We start from the raw sequence: 26,334 nt of genomic DNA, 5'->3' as shown, positions 1-26,334 counted from the left end.
AGATCATGAGAGGGGCACTTTTCTAATGCTCATTTTTTGCACCAAAGCTGCTGATGTGGTGGGACACACCTGAGCAAGCAGATGCTGAATCTGACAAAACTGAAGTTTGCACATGTGAAGTCTTGCACTGAGTTTGATCCTGATACACATTTTCCTCCTATCTGTCCACTCTTTCTATTGCTTTCATTGCTGTTTCTATGTCCAGATTTAGATGAAATTTCTTCAGGACATAGACTACCACCTACCTAATTCTGCAAATTGTACTGGCAAATTGAGGCACCTCATTTGGGTCCCAATCACCCCAGACTTTCCATAGGATTAATAGAAGGAGATGAGTGTAAGGGCTGAGCTGACAGCCAGCAATGCCTGTTCCTTTCTCTTAACTATAAAGAAGTATAAGCTCCTACTTAATTGAAATGCCTTTGTTATTTAAACTTAGGTGGGCTGCATCAGGCCTACACCTCTTGTTCACTAGCTCACCTGATGTAATGTTATAATAGTGGAGGATTAAGAGAGTTATTTATAGAGGGAATTTCCACACTTACACCCTGATTAGAACGCAGGAGATGGAGACCATGTTACTTTATCTGCAAGTAATTGTCACCTCTCTCTGAAATCCTCCAAGAGGTAAGACAAGAAGAATATATCCAAAATGACAGTTTTCATTTTGTAGTTGAAGCAGATATGTGCTATGAGGGGCATTCCTTTCTCATTTTGCCATTTTGCCAGAATTAATTTATTTATATTTTGTTCTAGAAAGGATGTTTACTCACTAGTCAGTACGCCAGATTTAAAAAAAAATTGCTGCTGCTTATATTCCTTATCCAGTCTACAGAAGCTTCCAAATTCTGAAAGCTCTCTCCTGCTTCTTTCTTCTTGGCAGTGCCAGCACAGTGACACCCTAAAGCACTTGCTTCAGACAGTTAGGGTTAGAAATTTACACCACAGCTTTTGAAAGTGCATGTTTTTGTTAGCGTTGTGCATCAAAGCTTTGGTGTATACGTTTGGATGTTATATCACAGTATCTGCACATACAGCATGCATCTGTACTACCTACTAGGAGGGGACTGATTTTTATGGCTTTTGGATGAGATATTAGTTCCTTACCTGGGAGGTGCACTGACTTTTTGATTCTGTGTCCATGGCAAAAAGTTTTTCAATCACCTCAATCTTAAGATCTTCATCCATAGAGCTGTAATAATCTCCTGGGCTGCTTGGCTGCACAGAAATAAGAATTTGCTATAAGCAGCAACGCAACAACAGTATTGGCTTAGCATCATGCCATTTATACTTAAGATGTGTGCAGTACTGGAGGGATATAGATACACTGGGCCTTGTTAATAAGCAATGAAACAGGACTGCTAACATGAAAACGTCATCTACATGTATTGATGGGACTTACTTACTTACATATAAAACATAACATACTTTTTTTTTTTTTTTTAAAGCTCTTCTTACCGTGGAACAGCTGCTGTTGCTGCTTGCACTTGGAGTACTGCTTCCAGGTGCAATGTGAGGCATTGTAAAGGATGGTATCGTCAGTGTTTCACCTTGAGCAGTGTGGCTTTTTACTTCCACTGGCCATGCTTTGTTTGGTGTCGAAACAGCACTGGTGAAGGCAGGGGCTTCCTCAAACTTCTGTGTCCCTGGATGGAGTTTTAACAATATTAATGAATGCTTTTAGCTTGTGGTGTGTTATGATATAATTGCAGCTATTCATTAAAAGTAAACACTGCTTCTAGTTGCCATGACAATAAGTTGGCATAGACTTAATGCATGTTGTTTAGTCAGCAAGAAAGCCCGATTCTGCTCTCATTCACAGAAATTTTCCACTGGTGTGAGCACGTGGGCTCTTATAGCTATTAATCCCGCTTTGTACACAGAGCAACCAGACTTGTCTATTAAGTTTCTAAATGTAGACTCACATGTGGTTCTTTGTTGCATGAAAATTATTTATACAAATACTAACCAAAATCCAAGGAAATAATGGCATCGCCGGGTGTTGGTGCCAGCTGAGCAAGTTCCTCTGGTTCCTCCTTTAACTTAGTAAACAAGAAGTCGCTCTTCTCTGACCCGGGGATGCCACTCTCATAGGCGGTGCTCATCGCCAGCAGGTGAGGCTTGAAGAGCGATTCCGTTTGGTCCATGGAGAACACAACATTGTTCTTCTCAATTTCACTAACAAGAAAATAGGTTTTAGGCATTTTGCACTCTAAAAAAAAAAAAGATGCGGGTAATGTAGACAGTACAAACTGTCTAAAGCTGGGACCCGTACAAGTGTTTTGGCCTCTCTCGGTTGCATGCCAGGCTCTCGACACACGAGGCACAGTTCCAGCGTTGCTGAGCACCATCATCTCAGATGACGCAGAGAGTGTTGTCAGGACTTCTGTGGGAATACTTGGGGCTTTGTTGCTCTGCTTTTTAAAGGGATGTAGTTGAGGCTATAATGACCCAGACTATCATTCAAATAAGTATTTCCTCTTTTGGGCCCATCTAGGACCAAAAAATACTTGAGTTTTGCCAGACAGAGGCAAAACTCCTGATTGGTCCTGATTTTTGAGGCAGTAAACAGCTTCTCCTAGCAACATAAGATACAATTACTACTTAATTTTATCTCTCTGTCACAGCATTAGAAAAACAGAGCACATTAGCAGTTGTGTTGCACAATAAAATCATCAGTGCAGGCTTTATACTCTGTTGTATCAGCACAGCAGCCACTCTGCCGAAGAGAAAGGCTGTGGTATATTTCAACAGCATGTATGAGAACGGGCATGCCACATTTTTCATTGATGTCTAACATCACTAAACAAGACTGAACAAACATGACTAAACTGATTTCAGAATAACAACACTGAATAAATAGATCCTTCAAAAGTTCCTCTGATTATTGCATTTCTTCCAGCACATGAATCCATATGTGGTTTTTCTATCTTACCTCAGCACATAGTTGACACAGACGATACACTGAGGCTGTAGGTTGCGAGTATTGTAAATCACCGTCCCTTGAGTCTCTAGCCATACATATCCACCATGCTTGGCAAGCATACGGTACTGGCTCGTCACTACTTGACCTTTTGTACACACTGAGAAAAGGGGGCAGAGAGATATAAATAGTGCAGCAGGACAGGAACGCACAATATATAACACTTGTTTTAAATAAACCCACTTCTGAGTTTTCATTAGTGCAGTTTTGCATAAGACATTTGCTAGCAAGGACACTTGACTTTGGGAAAATTCAGCCATTTTAAATATAAAAGGGGCCGTTCATTTGATGTTTCCACTCAAGATTGGAAATTTGAATTCTTGAGACGGTCTGAGTATTCAGGTCAGAGTGTGGAATTTTTTTCATTTAATATAAGATCCCAGCTGCACCTAAAATAATGCCTGCTAACTGCGTGTTTCTCAAGAGTCCCTGTTCTAGAGGTGCCTCAGTTTGGGCTCCCAAGTTGATCTGTGGAAAAGTGAATTTATTTAGGAAACTAATAGCTTTCTGGTTTAGATGATGGATAAGCCCAAGAGTCAGGTGGTTTAAAAGCTATACTCACAAAAAATTAAAAATATCTCACAGTTTAAATTTATACCTATCTCTTTTTATACCTTACAGTTAGGAGCTGGCGATACCAACACCACAAATAAAGTGGTGTCACTAGCACAGCATTGGTCTTAAGAGGCTGAAGAAGTAATATAACTCTTAAAAAAGTATCAAAATTAAGAACAGTAAATGGGACTGTTTCGCCTAGGACAAAAATAAACCTGAACTACTGTATTCCTCTGTCTGCTTGAACTGTGTTGTTCCTCTGCAATAGCTTGAAATTAGCAGACTAGAAGGAACCAAGACCCATGTGAGAAATCAAACAAAGTTTATTTAACTAAAAAAAATATTTTTTTTTAACTGGCCTGTCTTTCTCAAGCAACATACAATAGTACAACTCAGGTTTAAAGCTTCATCTAGATGTCTGAAGGGTCAATCCCCCCCCCCCCCCCCCCCCCCCCCAATATTTTGTAATATTTGAAGAGAATGAGTTTTCAGCATGGAGCTTTGGACTTCCAAGATGTAAAGTTTTATGATGTCCTGTCTGCTGTAAACCCTTTCCTAAAAGCAATGAATATTGTCATGCAATTCACAGTTGTCAGTTGAGGAAAAATACTATCAATCAATGGCAATAAAATTAGGGCAGGAGTATGCAAGCAGTACTCGTACTAATAGAAGTTTGTATTCGTAAGCAGAGGTAGTTGCACTGAGTAGCAGAAGTGGGAACTGGCTCAACTAAACCTTTGACCCCATGGCCAATCTTTCCTTTTAAACAGCTTTTATGCCTGAAGACAGTATGCCATCAAATTAATGCCCTAAAAATAATGCAGTTTGACTCAGTAAGGCTGGAACCTTGATTCTGCAGTCTTTGTACAGAAAAATTCCTTGTGAATGTGGCCATTAACAGAAGCTATTTATTGTCAGTCTCTCCTATATCGCCACTATACAAATCCAGGCCTGTGAAATGCAACAACTGTTTTGCACATAATTGTTGCTGTGTTTATCCTTCTATCTCTGAAGTTTGTTTGTTTTCTTCCTAGCAGTATTTAATCATCCTTCATTTAATTTATTTAGACAAAGTAGAACATTACTTTTATTGATTAAATACTTCTAGTGGAACAAAATCAAAAGGCTTTCATTTCAAAGTGTTTTAGTGACTGGACTGTTCTGCTCTGCATGTGAAACATTATTACACTGCTTCCTAATCATCAGCTCATCAATAAGAGTCACAGTGTAGGCGCCTGTTACATTATAAAGAAGCTTTTTACTGCTTTAATCTTTTTGATTATTATTATTCAAAGCATGTCATGTTCTGATATAATAAAATACAGCAGAATCCCTCCGTGGGGTAATGTCATAAACTACCACTACGCTTGTAACTGCTGACTTTATCAACACTACATTTAAGGTTCTGCCTTCAGAGTGAACTTCTCCCTTTTTTTTTTTTAAAAAGTATACATTACCTGTATCTTTACAGAACTAGTAACATCTCAATGAAATAGGCTCCAGTTATATTCCTTATCTTTGGGTGGAGAAAGGGGGAAGGCAGGGATGAATTTAACTGAACACAAAATTTGTTTTTTAATTGCTGAGAGACACTTGAGAAATATGATTCACTTGGAAGGCTTGTCAAACTTCTGCTACGTACTACCAAGTGGCAGGTCCCAGATGTTGATATTCAGCTCCCCACTGAAGTCAATAGCAAAATTCCCATTGGCCTTAATGGCAACAAGACCAGACTCTAAATGGAAGCAATTATAGATTATTAACTGCTGAATTGGAAAGTATAGCTCTACAGTTAATCTTTTGTGTAGATTTACGTAACAAGACAGAGATTTTCATCTTGCTTGCATAACATGTGAAAAACTGGGTATGCTAAATACTGCCAAATGCACTCTAATCTTCCATTTGATGGTGACTAATTAAGACTTTTGTACTCTATATGCGACTATAGTTCCAGCCAAGAACACAAACAATATTGTGGCTTGCTTGAATGTGAGGTTGTTATTTCACCTCAAGAAAAAAACCAACCCTGCAGTACAGTAAAACTGCAGCAAGTGTGATTTATCACTAAATTAGAAGGAAGGAAAGGGAAGGAGTTCTGCTTCTATCCAAGAGACTCATTTGAGGTTTTTCTTCCTCTCTGTCTTCAAACTTCAGTCTCCTTCCTCTATTTCCTATGCATCTTTACAACACTAAATGGTTGGCACTGTCAGAATTGATGACTGGATTATTGTATGAATATATACTCTACACATAGCATATTTCTAATAAAAATTATTGTTTAATAAATACAAGTGTGCTGAACATGAATTTTGAAGTGGATATTTTCATGTGTAAATGACCACGGCCAGGAAGAACCAATAACTTCTGTACAGCTACGTGCTAGGAAGAACTAGGAAGTTGTGTATAAGCTATATACCTGCTTGGTTACCCTGTGCATTAGACTTCATCTCAGTAGCACACATTATGAAACCTAAGGATTTCCTATTTGGAGGGCTTGTTTTCTCAAGTCACAGCTTGCTGTTACTTTGCCTTTGTGGTTGTTCTCTGAGTCAGTAAGAAGTCTGACTGTCCCAGAAGACACAGAAAGTATTTATCTTAGAAAAATTAAAGGGATCAAATTTGCTGGTGATGTAAACTGATGGTTCAGCTGTGGGCAACAGCATTTATCACAGCACAGATTTTGGTCCTGTGCTTCCAACAGTAAAGACCATCCATGATGATCCTGTGCTATCATAAACACTATGGAACAGATTGATCCTAAATATTTATAACCTGTCCAGTGCACAGTGCCTTGAGCACTTTTGCCGGTATAACTCACCCCTCTAGACTTTCCTTTGCCTTCATTCTGCATCTTGATCAGTCCTCATGCCCAACAGCAAAAGTTTGCAGGACACGGCCCTTTTCAGTAGGCACAAATGGCATCTAGACACACACTCTGCACTACATGAGGTGAATTGAATTGCTAGGGTGAGGAGCAACCTCAAGCAATGCCTGGTCAAGATGGGTACTAGAAACTCTCCAGAAACCTTTACATGGACAAGTCCCAGGTCAGTGGTCCCATTTAATTAACTAGATAGGGATAACCAACAAGGGCTCGCTCTCTCTCCTGTTACCAAAGGGATTGCCAGCTCTCATTTCATGCCCTCCCTGGTGGTGTCCCATTCTTAGAAATGCAACTCCACGATTCAAAAGCAACAGTGCAGCATACCCCCCTGATTTCTCAGGACGACTCTCGATAACCCAGCATAGGATACGGACATCCTATCTATGAATATCACTAATTCCTTTTCACTATTAAAAACATGAACACATTACCTAAGAAACAATTTTAACAAATACATTCCCAGACAATTCTCTGTAAGTATGGTTCAATTTCTTTTTTTCTTTTAAGCAGCTCTGGAAATGGGATGATTCATACCAACAGTTTTACAGCACACAACTTTAATCACTGCCAAACATTCTTTCAAATAACATTTCAGCTCAAAACTGTCCTGAATCCTTGCCATTGGAGCTAATGCATATTCCCTTTTCCCCTTAAGGTCAGATAGTTATTCTTTGCTGCTACTTTTCTCTGGGAAGTACAGAAATACTGTTGGTCTATTTGGTAGGCAATTTCCTACAGACATGACCTAAGTCATGGGCTTGCTCCTGAGGACAGAGACTTTGATCAGAGTAACTACAAGGTGGGGATGTTTTTAGCTTGTGGAATCCAGTCTAGGAGCTTTGCTTTGTTTTTATAAAAAGAGCAGCGGCAGATGTTTTAGTGATGCATTGCTGAGAACTCTCCCATACCCTAGTTCAGTGGCTGTAACAGCCAAGGGTGGGAAACGTCATTTCTACATTAGTGCACCGTGCTGCCTCCAGCCATAGTGCCAACTCTAAGGACAGAGACTGAAGATTTAAATCCAATAATTTTAAAGACACCTTATGTGAGAGAGAGAGAGAGAGGAAGCATAACTGTGCGGCCTGCTGAAGAAAGGTAGCAGATCTTGGATCTGATCTCTGCTCCTGGAATGATTTGGGTACTTTACATTAAAACCAGCTAAAACTGGTAGTTCACATATGCATAAGAATAACAAGAAGCAGCTGTTCCTGGCAGTATGTATTATTTGTATAATGAATATCCCTTTTAGAAAGTCTCCTCGCACATTTATTTTGGGTGGGGAAGATAGCTGTTATTTGGTAGCAGAAGACAGACATTCAAAAATGCACTGCAATAAGCTCTTCCTATTACACTTTACAGCTGCTCTTCCTGCTGAGTCCAATGGCACAGCAGAAGGATAATACCACCAGTAAACACACTTCTCACTGGGCTAGTACTGCCCAACTCAGCTTTTCAAGTTTTCAGCTGATCCTTGTATTATCACTTAGAGAGACAGTGATTCTCCTCTCTACCATCCAAGTTTAGTTTTAATTATGGCAAAAATCAGACCCTCTGGAAAGATCAGCAGCAGGTTTCAGCTAGACAAGCATGGTAACCTGTAAGCTTTCTTGCAAAGAGTAAATACTGTTCTCAGAGAATATCTGCACACGAGGTGCATTTGTGTTTTCAGCTACTTATTGAGGTACCCACAAGCTGTGCTTTATGTGCAAACTATGAAGAACAATAAGAACGTCACTTACAGTTCTGGTGACTCTTGATCATACTCTCCGAGTCCAAGGCATGGTAGAACTCGTATGCTGAACGGCCCAGCAGCTCCTCTGGATGGTATCCAATCAACTCTGTTATTCTTGGTTAAGAAAAAACCAGATATTTAAAATTCAGGTCACCTTAGCCTTACGCTTATATGTGCAGGGCAGCTATCAGCTCTAGTCCTTAGACTAACAGAATTAAAACCATAATATGAGAAATTCTGAACTTCCGAACACATTAGGAGCTGTAGACGACTTCTGATCACATTCTGAAATATTTCCATGTTCAGAACAAACTGCCTTTTACTACTAACGGAATAAAAATTCCTAGGGATGTCATTACACGTGTTGCAAATTTTCCCAGGCTTATTGCACAATATCTCTTATAGAAGGCCTTAGCTGGAAAACTGTTGCTGACAAAGTTCTCAGTCTGTCCACTACATGCAGAAACTCCCAACTACCATCATGCAAAATCAAATGCATGTGAGGGGCGTAGTGGTTGGCACCATCAGGTTTAAAAGTATGTGTACATTTAAAAAACATACGTAGAAGGGTTAAATCATTACTTTGGGTATTGCATTTAGTAAAATAAAAATGCAAGGTGAGAAATTAAGTGCAGTTAAAAGAAAAAAATCAGCTCTTCTACTTAGTGTTTCTCAATTATATGAGAACTTTAGCATATGGATTAGGTTACTTGGGTGACTAATCCACAAACTAAGTAGGATTTTACACAAAGGAAGCCATGATCTCAAAAACTAGACTTTTTTCAGAGCCCTTCTGAGTACTCGGGCAAGGCAGGATTTCTCACAAGTTCCTGAATAAATGAAAATGTATCATCAAACTGTGAAGATGATTTTCTCTTATGAGAGAGTGGAGGAAAAGAGTTCTTTTTTCCTAAATTCAATTTGAAATACCATCACACACTACTTTACAGGAAACACAGTAAGTAAAAAAATAATTCAAAAGCAAAGACATCATACCTTTTGGGAAAGTAAGGAAACATTACTGTTTTCCAAGTCAACAGTGCTCTTGGATGCCTTTTCCTAGCTTTTAAACTGCAATAACAACCTGTAATGTAGCAGAGAGCAGTAGCAGAAACGACTACAAACCGACTGCTAAGCTGTCATAAACCTTGAAAAGCCAGGAGGTTTGCAAGGAACGGTCACATCTTGCAGCACGCCACTGCCATCAATGGTGGTGCCCAAGTTTTATGCCTCGTAACTAACTCCCTTGGAAAGGCTTTATCTGCCACCACCACATTTGATTAGTGGCATTGTTGCTTTTAAGAGACACATCCTCAGGTTTGTGTACTTTCAGAACATGGCTTAGTGGGCATGGTTGATGGTTGGACTTGATGATCTTGAAGGTCTTTTCCAACCTAAATGATTCTATGATTCTACTCCAAGGACAGCCTTGGCGCAGCCCTACAGACACAAGCATGTCTTTACAAGACAGACATGTAAATACTGTGAAACAGAGCAAGAGCATGGTATTCATCTCCTGGATCCCCCTCCAGCAAGGAAGATACATAAGATGGAGCTATTCTGTGTATGGGTTGAATGCCAAGGCGTTGAGTCAGCTTTTCCCTCGCCTCCACAGAACTGTATAGCTCATATCCTTGGGACACCTTGGTTTTGTCATTCTGAAAACTACTCTCTGTCCTGATTTCCATGGAACAAACCTGGGTTTATAATGGTTTAGTTGAGCAAAAACTATAGTTGGTTTTATTGGGTTCCCCCTGAAGACTTACTCTTCTGTTTACGTTTACAGTTTTATTTACGCTTGCAGTTAGACTGACAAAGGGGAAATTCTTGAATCAGGTTTCAGAGTTGTTTTTTTGACTCTCTTCACTAACAAGCTTCTGAGCTTTTAAATTGTACCCCAGTCAAATCTCTAACTTTTCTCTGAAACCAAAATTGCTTTTTCTTTTTTAATAAAAGCAGTTCTCATAATAAGTTGGTCATCAGACCTGAACCATCAGGAGAAAACAACAAATACAGAAGGAGCCCTAATAAAAGTAAGGCTCCCAAAATACAGTTACTGCCTGCCTTTACACAGTCAGCTGGGACACATTGGTGTCAGTGGCCAGAGGCTTTTGCCAGGACTAGTGTAAATATACAGTCCTTAAAAACAGAAACTCTGGCCTTTGGTTATATAATGGCATAGTACCATAAAACCATCCCAGTTAGTTTGGAGCTCATCACAAGGGGAAGGCTTTTAAAATTCAGGAAGTTGAGGACTTAATCTAGTTATTGGGAGCTGAGAGCCAAGTGGGGGTTAGGCAGGGAGAAGGAAAAGGAAATAAAGATAATGGCAAAAAAAGAAGCATCGTGTACCCAGCAGCACCAATGCAAATACAAAACCACATTATAGCCTTCATGGGTGTCAACAGTGGAACTGAGATAGCAAGCAAAAAATATGCATTACAGAGGGCTGGGGGACTCTTAACTTTTATCATGTAGGAATTGCAATCTCTATGCAAAATTGTCTATTTCAGTCCTGTAATTCCCCTCCCAAATTGCTCCTCGCTGTTCATAACAGAGCGCCCTCACTATAAAATTACTCTTCTTGTCATTCCATGGCACAGAACGACTTGTGGTGCAATCCTGCTGTGACAATGTCAAATTTAATTAGATCTAACGTAATCTTGGGTGAAAGTTAGCAAGTGGTGGGTTGATATCTTTTTACTACAATCAACTAAAAAGTATACAGAAAGATAAATAAGATATCAAAGAATTACTCACAAACCCCACAACACTGGCTAAATTCTAAACCCACGCCTGGTAACACTGAAATACTAATCAAGAGTAATTGTTTTAAAATAGTTACTTTAAAAAAAAAAAAAAAAGGGCTAAACAGCTTCTATGCCCTTGTTAAGTGACCTGTTAATCTGTTACCACTATTCAGATTAATTAAATTTCTCTTTCAACACTCCTGGGAATAAAATGATTTTTAAAAAAATTATAGAATGTTTCTTTCTCCCATCCCCGAAACCCCCTAAAACTGGCTGACAATGCTTCCCAGATTTTTAAATACCACTATTTTATAACAAACACCGTCTCTCCAAGAATTGTTAGCAGTATTGGTTTTGGGTGCATGAATTGGCAGGTCATACCCTCCTTTATTCCTCCTCTGGTGCTGCTGGCTCTGAAAAGCTTAAAAAAAAAAAATCTTGCAGGCTGCAGGCAGTGCAAGGCTGGAAATCAGATTACCCAATTCCATGCCGCATTATGCACCAGGGCTGAGGCGGGCAGCTATCCCCATCTCCATCACACCTGTCCTGTGAGTCTCCTGAGACGTTCGTGGAAGAAGAGTGGCCACAGCTGAGAGCCCGAACAGCACCTGGGCCAGGAGGCAGCAGCAAGTGCTTCAGCAAAGGTCCCTGCACTGACCTCACTTGAGCATCACTTTGAGGTTCGCCAGCGAGGTGCACCCTCCAAACTCTGCGTGCTTTCCATAGGAGCCTCTTAGCAATATGAAATGCCAAGTGAATACACAGAGGACTAAGTGCAAAGGAAAAAGCATTCGATGGAACTATGAGGAGGAGGAGTACATCACTAAGGGAGTCACAGAAATGTATACGCCCCGTGGGACCAAACAACACTAAGTTCAGAACACAAGACTTCTACTTTTGCTTAGACACCAGACAGAAAATTGCTCTTTGTGAAAGCTGTGGAATGACAAAATTGGAAAACAAACTGTATGGTGGTTTTGGATGGCATTCCTGCCTCGGTAGGCTTTGTATTTCCTTTGCATTTGTGAAAGCTAAATTGGTGCTAATTAGAAGGATAATAATAATTTTTGTTGAAGATGACAGGTGGGCTGAGAGGCTATTTATTCTCCCATAAACCACTCATTTCTGAAAACACAAATACCTTTGGGGGAATGTTAATTTTGCCAGATTGGCACTTCAGTTTTCTGAGCTAAACTTGTCACTATAAGGTACTGAGGTCAAAATCTCGGAAAAAACATAGTAAAGAGGTGGGCAGTAGCCCTCCGCAGTAGCGGATCTGTCCCAGCCACCGTCACTTAAATGCTTTCTGAGCACTACTTCAGTTTCTCTTAATATACCCATTTCTTGGGATGTGGAGTAAAGGCAAAGGTTTGTATTTAAGGTACACAATGGAGAAACAAGCAATCTGAATCCTATTTCTAGATTTGTATAACTTTGCTCTGCTTTATCTCTTTGAGACATGGCAAAGCAAACAAAGCTCACTGCTTCAAAGGCTACATCTCCTATGAGATAAGCTATTTCAAGTGTTTTGGTTTTTCTTAAAATTGTGCTTTTCTGTCTCTTTATAGGAGCACACACATTTTTATTGTATACCATTTCTTGAGTTAAAATAGTATCGTAAGAATGATCAAGACTGAGAAGTCAGGCTCTTTGTGAAAGATGTTTACTGCTCATAAAAAAAACAGCCGGGTGTATATTCATCAGGCTACGTGTGGACTGTGTGTGTGTGAGGGTGTGGAACTCTTAACAAAGTCTTTCTGTATTCAAACTGTTACCAAGTTATTGAAGTTAAATTGGTCTTGACAGGAGCAAACAAACAGTTATACTTAAAGCAGAATGAGTTAAAAAAAAAAAAAAAAAAAAAAAAAAAGTAAAGCCCAACACAGCCACTAGACCTGGGGTAAAGCGCCCTGCCAGCCTGCTAGAGCAGGCAGCAGGGCAGTGTGGCAGTCCCGCCAAGTACCCACATTTCCTCTTGAAAATATTTATGGCTTCTTCTACTCTAACCCAGGCCAATGAAAAAAATAAAATGCAAAATTCTGGGACCCCTGTCCACTCCTCAGAGGGACAGCTGGCCTGGTCAGGTGTATCTGCCCTGCTAGGCAAAAAAAATAGATGGGTACATGAAAAACTTCACCAGGACTCTGTCTCTCCTACTCATTTGGTCTACCTAAATCAAAGTTTCATTATTAACAAAAGAAGTTGGTCATGTTTTTTTCTTAAATGTGACATATATCAAAAGCCAGTTTTGCCATCACTTCACTGTTGTCTCCATACTACATTTTCCCCCTGAGCAGGGATGGAGGGACAGGAGGTCTTTTCAAATGCTTATTTGCATTCTCACCTAATTTAAAAATATTCCCCAAATATAGGTGCAACGGCAAACTGACTTAAATCCTCATATAAGGCCCTGTGCCTGCATATTTCTGTTTTACAGGGACATAACTGGAAGCACAATACAACTTAGTTTTCTCTCAGTCGGGCACAGCCTGGATCCCACATGTACACTCACATTAGGAGAAACCTGACTGGGATCAACACTATTGGCATTGCATCTTCCTGCACCATCCTGTTCCGAATCACCATACATCCTCCATCGCTCCTTTTTCTTCTTCAACTCTTCCATTAAAATGTTCCAATCAAGAAAAAGCAAAAAAAAGTACAACTAATTGGGTTTCTTGTAACCAGGAACATACAATTCCCCAAAACAAGCCATGCCTTCAAAGTAATGGAGAACATACGCTTCTCAGCGTGCCGGTGCCAGGGAACTGGTTTGTGACGCAGCTTCTGGAGTTGTTGCCTACAGATCTCGCCCCGTGCAGAATAGATTTGTTTCCTTATCCTTCTCTCCTCTCACGCATGTCACCCGCAGCAATCATGGGCAAAGAGCACTTCCATCTCCCCTCCCCAGCACCTCAGAGAGGTCACAGGGATGAAGCTGAAAAGCTCAATGCCACCTACACCACGTTACCCTCCCTGATTTCAAAACTCTGGTTCCCTCCAAAACACAGCGTATGGTTTTCCTTTGTTATGCATAAACCATAAAGGCTGAGACTGCATCTGCTGGGGCACCTGAAGTAGTTTTGGGGGTTTCTATCAAATTCAGATACAGTTTTCACTTTTGTTTTGTAGATTTTTCCACCACAGAAACATACTGTCACTGTTTGTATCTACCCATCACACCTGTGGCCCTGCACAGGAAGATACACCGAGCATCAGCTATGCCACCAGCGTAACAAAATTGCTTTCGTACAAAGACTTGCCTTTTTTTCTGACTAAAACACCCTCACTGGCCATCTTCCCAACACAAAAGCATTGTGCAGCTGAACTAAATCCTCACTTGGATTATTGAATTGTACCACTGATCAGCATTTCCATATTACAGCTAAAATAATCCTTCCTGTAAACCACTTAGCCAAGATAAGTGGAGCAAGGGAACATTTTTAAATTGCTCTCCAAGAATGGCTGAAGCAGGCATTTAACAGAACAACCTATTTTTATTATTTAAATCTCACAAACTTTTCTCTACAGGCTCATCACCTTGCAAAAGATGTTTTAAGAATAGAAACACATCCCACCTAACCATTGGCAAGTCACAGGCCCACATACATAAATTATTTTTGGAGGGCAAAATATATGGGCTAGTGCCTCACACTTTTTAAATGAGGGATGGCCAGTCTTGCCTGCTTCATATTGCATCTATCCTGTACCCTCCTGAGGAAAAGCCAGAAGAATCAAGGCACTTCACTTCAGCCAACTAGGTTTTGTTAACAAAGTGTTGAAAGGTAGCCAGCCTATATTTTGTGTGTTGCTTTGTGACAGAGACTATGAGCTTTCCTAAGGAGACGACAGACGTGATCCTCATTTTCCACAAGGATAAATTTCAGCTTCATGTACAAGGGCAGCTCTCTTTTGTACCCACTTAAGCTTCACGCTGAAGGTGGATGCTTCCATTAGTAAGGTCCAGCACAGCTGCCATTCATTAAGGTACTTCCTCAGAAATCCTAGAGTTTCTTTAACTGAATACTTGAAAAATAAAAACTTAGTGCTCCCTGGAAGCAGACCTGTCCACACCAGATGAACTGCAAAGGGGATACTCAGATCGCTGCAGAAGCCTGCTAGAGGAGGCACGCTGCCCTCAATGATATCAGCCTTGAACTGGAAAGACATAGTCTCTTATGGAGAAATGAGCTGTCAGCCCTGCTGCATCGCTGCAGAAAGGCCAGAGTACATTGAAAAGGGTTCAGGCATCTGACTGGCACATGCTGCTTTTCCTCCTCCACTCCTCAGCCTGGATTTACATTCTTGGCATAAGCTGCTCCTTCAATCCAATTTGTCTAGCAGCACCGAATTCGATAAGAACAGCTGAGTGTTTTGCATTTTTATGTGTCTAGTGATGTGTCGCCTGTTGGAGAGAAATCAACATCCCTCTTGGAGGGAAGCGAGAGCCAGGAGGATCTGCTGCGAAGAACCTAAAAGGTTCACGAGGTCTCTTCCTTCTCTGGCCTGGCTGGCTTTTTACAGCTTTATCATAATCTCAATAAAACATGAATGAAACATCCAACCAAAACTATCTAGTAAAAGATGTGCTGGTTTGTTGCCTGGTTTTAAAGAAAAATCTCTGAAATTCCCTACAAGTTAAATCCTCCAGAGGAAGCTGTTGTATTTCACTGCCATGTGAAAAGTTTTCCCTGTAAATCAACTCCCACTGTTTAAGACAGGGCATAATATGTCATTCTTTTTAAAATAAGCATGTGTATCTTTAATGGCATAGTAGCAGTCCCTCTAATTTGCATTTATAATTGCTTACGCAATAAGTCTGAGCAGAGACATGTGAATGCTGCAATACAGCAAAATCCTCTCCTCTGTTACTCTCCTCTAGCCTGCCATTGAATGGCCCCAGTAATTCAGAGGTATATTGCTTTTAATAATGAGTCACTACCATATTGTTGCTTCCCCCCCCAGCAGCAAAATCCTATTGATATCTCAATATTTTCATCCTGAAAGTATTAAGAAGAAAAAAAAAGGGGAGGGGGGAAGTCTGTTTTACTGCGGTTACATCAGATGACATTTCAAGTTACAGCACACTTGCTGCTAAATTCTCAGAGAGGTCAGAAGGTCAGTCACAAGTTTCACACTCGTAATCTTGCTTTCATTCACAGCTGCTAATGCTGCTAGTTTATACGGTTGCTTCATCACATTGTTTAAAATAGTAATGTTGCTTAGCACAAGTTTTGAAAAACCTTCAAAGGATGAAAAAGATAACCAAGATCTCAATCGTGTGAGTTTTTGCATAAGATGCGAGCATATGTATAACCCCACTGATAACCCTACAGACCTCAGCAGTTGCTAGCACCTCTGAATTTCAGGAGACCATTTCATTAGACAGAAAATTTCATATTAAATTCAGGGATGACCTCATGAACTTAAAAATCTCCCAACAAACACCAAACTTGCAGTAGTGCAAACAGGACTTTCTGGGGAAACAGGGAACAGGACACTTCATGGGAAGGGACCTCTGGCTCACTCACACACAGGGAAGATGGTTACCCAATACGTAGACAGGGAGAAGAGGTAGACGGTATCAAATACCATGGAGATCCCAGGGGAAATTGGGCAGGTGGAGACTAGAGGGATCTCCAATTTTTCTACTCAAGAGGGAAGTGTGGGGAGTGGAGGACACAACCCCTTGCTTGACCCAAGATCCTCGCCTCCTCTGCATTTTGCCACTAAAAGGAGCAGATAGATAACCAGCAAAGACTGTTTGCTTTGCATTGAGCAAGAGGCTGCAACCCCATTTCAGAGCTGCAGATGCTCTGGATGCCTTAGCAATTCTTAGTTAATCTAGATCATAAAGTACTTTCCAGCTAACCAACAATAGCATCCTGGGCCAAACCAACCATAAAATAGTCCTTGACTAAGGTCCATAATGCATGTCATTTCAGATGTTCTCTTGAAAACGAGAACAGAAACCCTGTGTACTCTTCAGTTTGTTAAAATCCAAGAAGCTAATGCTTATGGCTCTAAGTTGCCTCGTCTTCTGCCAGTGAACTTGAATTCCTTACTCAGCAGGAGGAGGAAATACAGCAGGAGTACCATTTTGCCTAAACTGAGATTTGAGATGGATTAAGCGAGCCACTGAATAGTTGTCTTGGTAATAGACTGTACTTCTTGTCCTAGCTTACCAGGTCCATAGAGGAGGACATTTGGAAGGACTGGTTGTTTTGTTCAAGAAGATAGAAACACCCATGGAAAGGAAAAAGCAGTGGAGTTTACCTGTCATCACAGTAGGTAAATTTCATGTCCATGCTATGGCGACTCAGGAAGGTCTTGCTGTCCAGGGGGATATCGATGTTTGAAGGATGCTGAATAGGCTCACACATTATTATAAGGCAGGTGAGAAGAGGCTCTTTATACCCACACAGAGTGTGAGGAGGGCAAGTTTTATACACTTTAACTTGTCCAGTACAGTGCAAAACCTGAAATGATCATTTTTGAATGAGAAACAAACTTAGACTATACTTTCTCTACATGCCAAAATGTCTTTTTATGTCAAAACACTTATTATGGCTAAAATATGGTACCTTCCACGTGGCAGACTTGAGGTTAACAGTTCTGCCTCTGTTGGTAACAGTGCATTTCATCCTCATGAAGAAGTCACGCTCAGTTGACATCTCTTTGCTTTTCTTTCCAAAGCCTAGACCTGTAAAAGGAAAATGGCAAATGAGTTTTCTCAGTTTTGCTTCTTGATTTCTTCTATTTATAAGCATGAAGGATTCAATAGAAATAGCAGACTAATTTTCAGATAATTCACCTGCAGAGACCATCAAAGATTCATGGAGCATTGAAGAGCAGTTTGCAGAGCTTAGACCTAAAACTTTAAAGTGGAACTTAAATGGGACTTTGTGCATTTAAACCTATGTTTTAGCTTGCAGCACATAAATCTTCGCAAAGTCTTACAAGTGAAAACATTATGCCTCTCTTAACTTGATGATAGGAAAACACTAAACAAGCAGTTCTTAGTGCTATCATATATAAGCAGTATTTGGCAAAACAAAACAAATCTGCAAAGTATTGAATAACAGTTAATGATTACTGTAGGAATGAAAATTCCCTTTACCATGACTAAGAGATCTCTACTGTCAGCCAATTACTTCGTTTGGTTATTTAAAAAGCAAACAGTGACTCTTTTCTATTTTCATTATTACCATTTTTCAGACTCAGACTCTCTCGAATTTCTTCATGGTCACATGGATGAGTGAAGTCAAAAATGCTGTGTCCAGTTAATTCCACCTGTGCAGAAGTAAGAACTGTATTTAGCCAAATAAAAGCAACTAATAGTATTTATCTGTTTTTAAATACCAGATGAAACTGGTCACTAGAACTAAGTGCATCAACAGGATGCTCACAGACACAAATCCTGTGACCCTCCCTTTGTTTATCCTGTGCATAACTTCTCATTTTCTTCCCAACAATTCCCTATCTCTGGATTTGCATGGTGCAGTTAACAGTCAACACCGCTGGTTATTTTCAACACAGAAGGAGAAAACCCCCAATCCACAAAGCAGAAAAGGGAGGACCCAAAAGAGCAGCTCCATCCCCTCTGTCCCACAGTCTAAGGCACAAGTTGAATAAACACCCATTCTCCTCTCCATGGTAATATCTAGGAAGGCAACTTTGCAGTCACCAAAGACATTACAACTTTGACAGAAAGGGAGAGGAAAAAAAACCCCACTGTTGTCTGGTGTGCAGGGTACCCGTCTGAGAAATCAGACATTTTATTTCCAGTCTTTTCTGCAATGACACACAGCTGGTTTTCTGCATTTAGGCATAGGATTCGTTTCTAGGAATTGTATTACAAAGACAGGAAAGTGTTAGGGAACAAGTTACCTGGGTAAGACCCATGTATTTGTTGACATTCTCTGACAAAAAGATCATGTCTCCATCCTGTGTCACCACAGCAATAAATCCCTCCAAAGCTTTCAGGTACAAGTTGTCCATCTGCTGGTCTGCCTCTAGTTCATTCTCGTTGTCAGCACATACTGAGAAAAAAAAAGAAAAAAGAGCATTCAAAGTCTTCAGCACCCTAGCCAGCCTTTTTCAATGCAAGCACATCCAGTTACAAGGCAACAAAATATTTTTCTGCTGTTAGAATTTCCTTTCCACAAACCGCTTTTGGTGGGGCCTTCCAAACAGTGTATGAAAGGGATGTCCTTATCACTAGAAAGGCAGGAGATATTTTCCTAAACTTTTTGGCGAATGCAATAGACCCTCTATTCACCTTCAGCGTATTTCTGCAAGACGTGTTCTCAGTACGTAACACCTATATACCTAGGCACTGAAGTGCGTCTTTTTTGTGCACGTTGTTTTGGCCATATGCAACCTTTGTATCTCCTAACAGGCACAAGGTATAGGGCAAATCTTACAGATGATAAGCACATTTGTGCATTCCTAACAAATGTCTAACAAAAGACTTTTCCATCTGGTGAAGTTTTCCAAGAAGTTCAAATACTGTTCCTACAAAGCATGCCTAAACAGACATCTCCACTCAGTATGGAGATGTCTGTTAACACTACCTTTAGTAGAAAAAGTAGAAAACCACTCCCCTGAAGTCCTTTTAGGAGAATCTCTCTTCCATCCCATAAATCTCAGTATTCCTGGAAAAACCACAGATCCATCCCACCAACACCTGCTTTTTCATCTGCAGACATCAGAACTCCCTACGCACCACTCCACCAAACTCTGGCAAGCTTCGTCACTTTGTCACTTAGGTGCCTCATGTAGGTGAGGCAAACTCACCTACGCTTCTCCTGTCCTGCAAGGAGGAAAGCCTCAGACCCCGCTTACATCCCATGTGTTTGCCTATGCAGATTCGTGAACCCAGTGCATCTTACCAATTTTTGGGAAAGACACGCCACTGCTATGCTGAAATCTAAGGCCATGCTAGAATATTTATTAAAGCGGGTTTTTTTGGTTACGCATTTTCCTGTTGCTTTTTGGCTGTGCTGTAGAGACAATTGATGGCACTGCAATGCCCTGTTGTGGGTGCCCCACATTGCTCATCTCTTGTGATGGGAAGCAGTAAGTAGGCAAAGCCGCAGGCAGGAGGGAGGGAGAGACACTGCTTCTCCTAATACCAGTCACCCAAGTGTCCACTCAGCACTCTTGCCTTCCCTTCTACACTTTTAAGCATGTTTCAGCTCCATGAAGCCTGCAGGAGATGATTTGTAGATGACTAGTATAAAAAAATTTCTGTGTAGGAGCTGGCCCATTAATTTCTTGATGTTTTCCATTAAACTTCTGGGATTATTTTTTTACAAAACAGTTTACAGATATCACATCTGGTCTGTGTACCTCAGACATGCTGTGGTGAGATTATCTTTAGTTTTGTCGGTTAGCCTGCACACTTGCGATCAGTCATTGCAAATATGTATAGTGGTAAGGCACTAAATTCGGGGGGGGAAAAGCAAACAAACAAACAAAACCCTTACTGTCTCAGAATAAAGAATAACCAACTCCAACCATACACTGCTGAAGATACAAGGCCATGGGTAAGTCCCTTCTAGATCAAAGGTGCTCAATAGCCCAAGGAAGCCAGGGTGATGTGAGAGGAGCTGCAGGGATGCTGCTCTCTGTGGCCCTCCCTGGTGGCACACGAGTGCTTCAGGCTGGACCCACCACTGATTTTGCTGGCCAGAGGCTCCAGCCGTAATAGCATCAGCCTTACTTGCAAGAACACTGGGACTCTTAAATGAGTTTCTTGAAGAAGTCGCTCTTCTTCATTGGTTTAATGTTGCAATTTCAGCATACAGTTTTTGTTCTCTAGTACACATACTGTTAGCACTTGAGAAAAGCATTTCATTTTTGTTCTTTTCCACCCTGAAACAGTACATTCATAATTTCCCTTCATGTTTCTTGTCGGAATACTCATTTTTGGAAGAAGTCTAGAAGAGGAATGGGGTATTGCTTTGTAAAACATAATTAGAAGTTGTTTGGGTTTGGTACTTTTTTGGATATGGAAGAGGCTGAGCCAAACTAATGCAGTTTTTACTTTGAAGTATTAATGAGTAATGATTAAAGGATGAGTTCGATCTGTATACCTCCTGCAACTGCATCTGCTAGTGCCTAAGGATGGACAGTGAGCAATTGCAGAGGGATGAGCTTGCAGAGCCTACTGAGCTGCTGTTTGGAACAGAGGAGTGGTGACAAAAATGATGCTGGCTGCCGCTGCTGCATCCTCCTCTTGCTCCTCAACATCCCTCCCTGGCAGCAGCCCATTACCCATTGTGCAAACAAAGGAACAAACGGACTCAGCCCCAGAGCCGTTAGGAGCACTCGGTTTATTATCACCCTTTGCTTCTCAACACAATAATTTGGTAGCAGGGAAAAGAAGATGGTCTCTGGGGGTGGCCAGCACAGGCTGGGGATTTATCATTTTGTGTCCCTGCACTGCAATTCTAACTACACACGCAGGGGCCAGTTCCTCCTCAGTACAAAGCAACTGACTTCAGGAAATTACATCAGGGCTAGCATTTGAAATACAGAAAATACACAATAATATATTTGAATAGTATGTACTTTGACCATAATGACATTTAGGGAAAGAAAAAAAAAAAAAAAAAAGGTAAGTGACCATCTGCTCCCAAGCTTGTTTCTGCTGTGTAAAGAATGTCAAGGGTCTTTTTTTACTTTTCCGGAAGCAAACAAATGGTTTATTCAGCAGGGATCATGGCTATAGCCCAAGACAATCAGCCAAGTGTGGGTTCAGAGAAAAAAAAAAAAAATGACTTTTCAGCTGTAACCCCAGACCCTCCTTTCCATTTTTTTTCCCAGCTCATTAAGTTTGCATTAACAAAACATGACCATTCAAAGGCAGGAAGGCTTTTCAAAGCATTTGTATTCTTAAATGCCTCCAACAGTGGAAGACAAACACTTTACTTGTATTATCAGATGATCAAGTTTGCTTTTCCATGTATATAAATTATATTACTTATACAAACACATACAGAGGACATAGGATCACTTACATCGGGGCTGCAGGTTCAAACCCTTAACATCCTAGCTGAGCACAGCACTTAAAGATATAGTCAGCTTTAAAGCACACAGTTACAGGGTTTTGTGGGATCAGAGTTCAACCTTCGTCCAGCCGGAGGCATCTGTAATGTGGATTGGGAGGAGGGAGGGAAGAGGGTTTGTGCTGCTGTGCACCCCCCGTACGACCAAGGTGTTTTGCAGACACCCTCCAGCTTCCTTGGTAACTCAATAAACCCCACGGCATCCCCTCCTTCCCCCTTAGCAGCCCCAGCTAGCAAGGGTAGCTGGCAGATATGGGTTTCTTGCAGTACTTAATAAGGCATGCTCACATTTCAAAGACAGAGCAGCTGTATCAAGGAAACTGTAGGCACTATCAAGCACATAAATGTAGGTGACAAGTACCTTCAGGGGCCACTGTGCTGCTGCTGCCCATCTATTCCTTGCCTGTCCCCCATGAGCATCCCCCAGCAGCCTGCCCAGGGAAGCCCAGGCACTGGGAGATGCACCAAGGGTGCTCACATGTTCTGCTGTGTCCAGGTTCTTTGAGGTGGTTGCAAACACACAGTCCCAGAAGGTGTCACCTGTGCTAAACCCCTGAAGCATATTACCTACCTGAAGATCCTTAGTCCGCAGCAAAAAAATATGCTAGGCATCACTGTGGCGGCCCTGGTATGCCCTGTATCAGGTAACTTAGTATAATTATAGTAATATAAATAACAAATAACAGTGCCTTATATGGCTGCAGTTACAGCATTATAGCTTGTTCCCTTTCTCCTGTGATAACCACTAGCTACTCTAGTAGCTCTAGATCTAGAAGATCACTACACTACTATCCACTAGAGGATATACACACATTAGGAGACTGATATGTCAGATGCAATTCAGTTATTGCCACTAGCAAAAATTTGGTTTGCTTTAGAAAAAAATCTGTTTTGCAGAAGAAAAACAAACAAAGGCATGGCTACTGCAAGCTACTCCCAGAAATCCCTATTGTCTTTCACTTTGCTTTAAATTTTCTTCATTAATTTACCTCGGGGCTGGACTGGAGCATTAGCATAAGAAAATTCAGCTTCAGATGGAAAACATTTGAGAAAGCTGGGACCAAATGGAAGTGGGAGGGTAGCATGAGGAATTGGAGGCAGAACTTCAGCCTTTGGTTTCCAGTAGGTCTGAGGTCACTTTATCCAGGTAGCAGCACCCCATGTAGACTTGCCAGAATTTTCCAGGTCTTAAAGAAAGGTAACTGTGGACTCAGTTTACCCTGATTTTTAGGTTTCTTTGTCAGCATTGCTTTTCAAAATAGCTGCTAACTAAATTTTGAAATAAAAATGCATTTCTTGTTTTTTTCCTACAACTTTTTCCATCTCCCCTCTACTGATGGAAGTATCTCAGTTCAGGCACCATGGCACTATAGCAGGGAGACTGGACTGCAAATATGCCAGCTTAACTATAAATTAAAAGCACATTCAGCAAAATGAAGTGTTGTAATATTATTGTTCATATTATAGTTACATTTATGGATCCTGGCCAAGATCGTGCTCATTTAGCACTGGGAAGCCTATAAAGGAGGGAGAACCCCTGTCTAGGTGAGATTGGGAGATGTTGAAACATGTCAGAGAACCTTAGAAAAGTGCAGTGGCCTCCCTGGGGTGACTGTCAGAGCTACAGCAGAACCAGGAACAGAGCAACCATCGTCCATGTCCCAGTTTGATGGGTCATCCACTGTTCATATTGCCCCAAGTTTGTATTTCTTAGTCTGCATCAAATTTTGATACAGTATTTTTCAGTCCATGTCTCAGTCTGTATTAAATTTTAGTAAGTATTTTTTAATCAGCTCTATTTTGAAAAATTTTCTAACCACCAAAGTAGAATTTATTCATCAACAAGAAACTTTGAACTGTAATGGCAAATGCTTATTGCAGTGTTTACGATAACCTTTTATGCTAAAAATAGCTCTTGTCAACAAGCTTTGATTAATTCCCACTGTCAGGATGTGCACTGTTCCCAAGTTTAAGAACACTTTTTCCGTAGATGCTTGCTCATTTCCTTCAGTCCAACCTCTTGGAATGAGTCTGAAGGCTCAAAAATCAGGCTCTCCTTACAAGAAATAACTGCTCAGGTATAAACAAACTCCTAGCAAACAGCCTATACTCTTCTCAACACCTTTGATCTGACTCAAAGGGGCCTTTTTAGTCAGTTCAGAGGTAGAGAGTGATAAAAAGGGTTTCTACTGGAGGTCACATTGTCACCTCCACAGAATTTTCACGGCTTTGTCTCTCATCCTGGATCCTACAAGTACCAGAAAGTTGCTTGGATATTGTGCATAACAGACACCAGGCTATAGCTGCTACTCCAGAGGAGGGTTGTAAAACCTGCCTGATGCCAGCACGCAAAAGTTAGGGAAGATCTAACAGCAGTTCCATCCTGCATCAGAGAAAGCAGCTTTGAGACAGACTTGTCTCTTTCTGGTTTCTTGTTTTCCATCAAAGGAAAGCAACTGTGGTTTGGGTTTTTTTTTTTTAATTTTAATTTTTTTTCTGTCTTGACAGGGCAGTGCATCCTGTTCAAGGGGATTTTTTCAATGTGTTCAATAAAAGCTTTCAATTTAGATATATCAAGAAAAAGCTACTCTTAAACTTGAAGCTTCCTGAAGGGCTCTTATCTCCAAGTTAACAAGCAACTTCGATAAAGAAAACACTTCTGTTAACGTTGTTTTGATTGCAGAGTTTGTATCTAGCCAAATCATTCAGATGCTGCTCCCAGGAAGCTGCTTCAAGTCCTGCAGCCATCGATGTTGAACGGCAGGACACAGCACCCCATCACGCCAAGCTTCCTGAATGCCATGGGACCTTCTAGTGCACCCTCTCAGAAAAGGGACATCACTTTAAGCAGCTGAAGCACTCAGCACCCAGCTCCACTCTCATTCCTAGCAGCATGATTGACACAAAACTATTTTTCCAATTTAATAAAAGCAAACAAGTAGCCATGCTATTTTTAAAGCACTGTTTTACGCCACAATGGTCTGAGATTAGATGCAGCTTATCCAGACATTCAAAAACAATGCCCACATCACTTCTCCCTACGGTTTGTCCTCTCCCTTGAAAGCCTAAAGAAAACCTATTTTTTCCCTTCTGCTCCCTGCTGGCTTTCCGGCTCTGTTGTCTCCCTCCCTTGAAACAACTTCACACTGGCTTCCTCATGGCCTCCTTCTCCCAAACAACTTCCCGTCTGCTTCCCTGTTCCCTCCCCATCTCTGCTGCTGTCTCCCTGCACAGGAGCAACTCCCATCCAGTTTCCTTTGCTGGATCTCTGCACAGAAGACACCCGGGTGACCACACAATTGGGATGAGATTAAAGAAAGCTGATAAAATTGTGTTTGCCTGATTAGCCTGACTAAAAAGTCTGTAGTCCTGGCACACAGAAACTCACTGGTACCAAAGAGTTCTGGTTCCTGCAATGCTGTTAGCATCAGCATGGTCCAAATAAACACTTAAAATTACTGGCACTACATGCTAATGCCTATACAGGCTTCCTAAAGTGGATTCTCTTCCTTATATTCAGGCAAAAAGAGATTGAGGCAGCCTTAGCAACTATCACGATGTTAGCTGTTAACTAAGACAGCCATTCTTTAGCAAAAGACAGTTCTTTCTCTTTTGCCATCTATTAACTTCCACCCCCCCCAAAAGCATTAGGCTAATTTAGCAGCTATACTAGAGAATAATAGGGGACAAGTACTGCTATCAATTTTTCTGACTATACTAAAGGACATAAGATCCCAAATCCAAAAGCTCCACTACTGATAAGCATCAAACTGTCTATTTTCAGTAGCAACTTTATGGGATCAAAACCTTTACTTGAAATGAACAAAGATCAGTTCTAAATTTATCCCAAACATTTGAATGTGATGATGGCAAAAATGTATTATGCCAACAGAATTAGGAGACATCTTGAAAAATTATTTAAGATGATCATAATTAAATGATATTTCTACTTAGCATTCCAATTATACTGTGTACTGTTCTGTGCACAACATGGAAACAGTATTATAAAGCTATTGTTTCGGTTTGCTTCCTGTGATACTAATCTCCATCAGGCTGTCAGACCAACAGCCTGCATTTCTAAATGTTAAAGGCTTCCTCTCCAACATTCCCACACAGAATTGCCTACTGTGAAAATCAAAGGGAAATGTGTTACTAAGTAAAGTAGCAACTTTTATAAAGCAAAACCTGGTATTTTTTACCCTTTTGAACTCTGAGATACACAACCAGCTATTTCCTATTATGATAGGATACAAGGGCCAAGCTCGGGCCCTGCAACGCCTGCAGGAGATGTGCACCCTGCAATCCAGAAGCTGGGATTTTCAGAGGCACATAGCAGGAGAGCTCTCAATGAGGGC

The 26,334-nt window shown here is 40.9% G+C and overlaps 1 protein-coding gene across 1 annotated transcript in view; it reads right to left on the bottom strand.

The window, feature by feature from the left end:
• EPAS1 (endothelial PAS domain protein 1) overlaps window positions 1-26,334 on the bottom strand; it is an 80,399-nt gene that overhangs the window by 6,242 nt on the left and 47,823 nt on the right. The window contains exons 3-11 of the mRNA XM_052806848.1: window positions 18,795-18,946; window positions 18,113-18,197; window positions 17,489-17,607; window positions 17,181-17,383; window positions 8,162-8,268; window positions 2,936-3,083; window positions 1,970-2,178; window positions 1,459-1,646; window positions 1,108-1,218 (exon numbers count right to left, since the gene is read on the bottom strand). Coding sequence (XP_052662808.1) covers window positions 1,108-1,218; window positions 1,459-1,646; window positions 1,970-2,178; window positions 2,936-3,083; window positions 8,162-8,268; window positions 17,181-17,383; window positions 17,489-17,607; window positions 18,113-18,197; window positions 18,795-18,946 — 1,322 coding nt within the window. The remainder of the gene's footprint in view (window positions 1-1,107; window positions 1,219-1,458; window positions 1,647-1,969; window positions 2,179-2,935; window positions 3,084-8,161; window positions 8,269-17,180; window positions 17,384-17,488; window positions 17,608-18,112; window positions 18,198-18,794; window positions 18,947-26,334) is intronic.

This window comes from Harpia harpyja, chromosome 13, assembly GCF_026419915.1.
Source record: "Harpia harpyja isolate bHarHar1 chromosome 13, bHarHar1 primary haplotype, whole genome shotgun sequence".
NCBI lineage: Eukaryota > Metazoa > Chordata > Aves > Accipitriformes > Accipitridae > Harpia > Harpia harpyja.
Note: the sequence above shows the minus strand (reverse complement) of the source record. Positions and strands in the feature narration are given on the sequence as shown.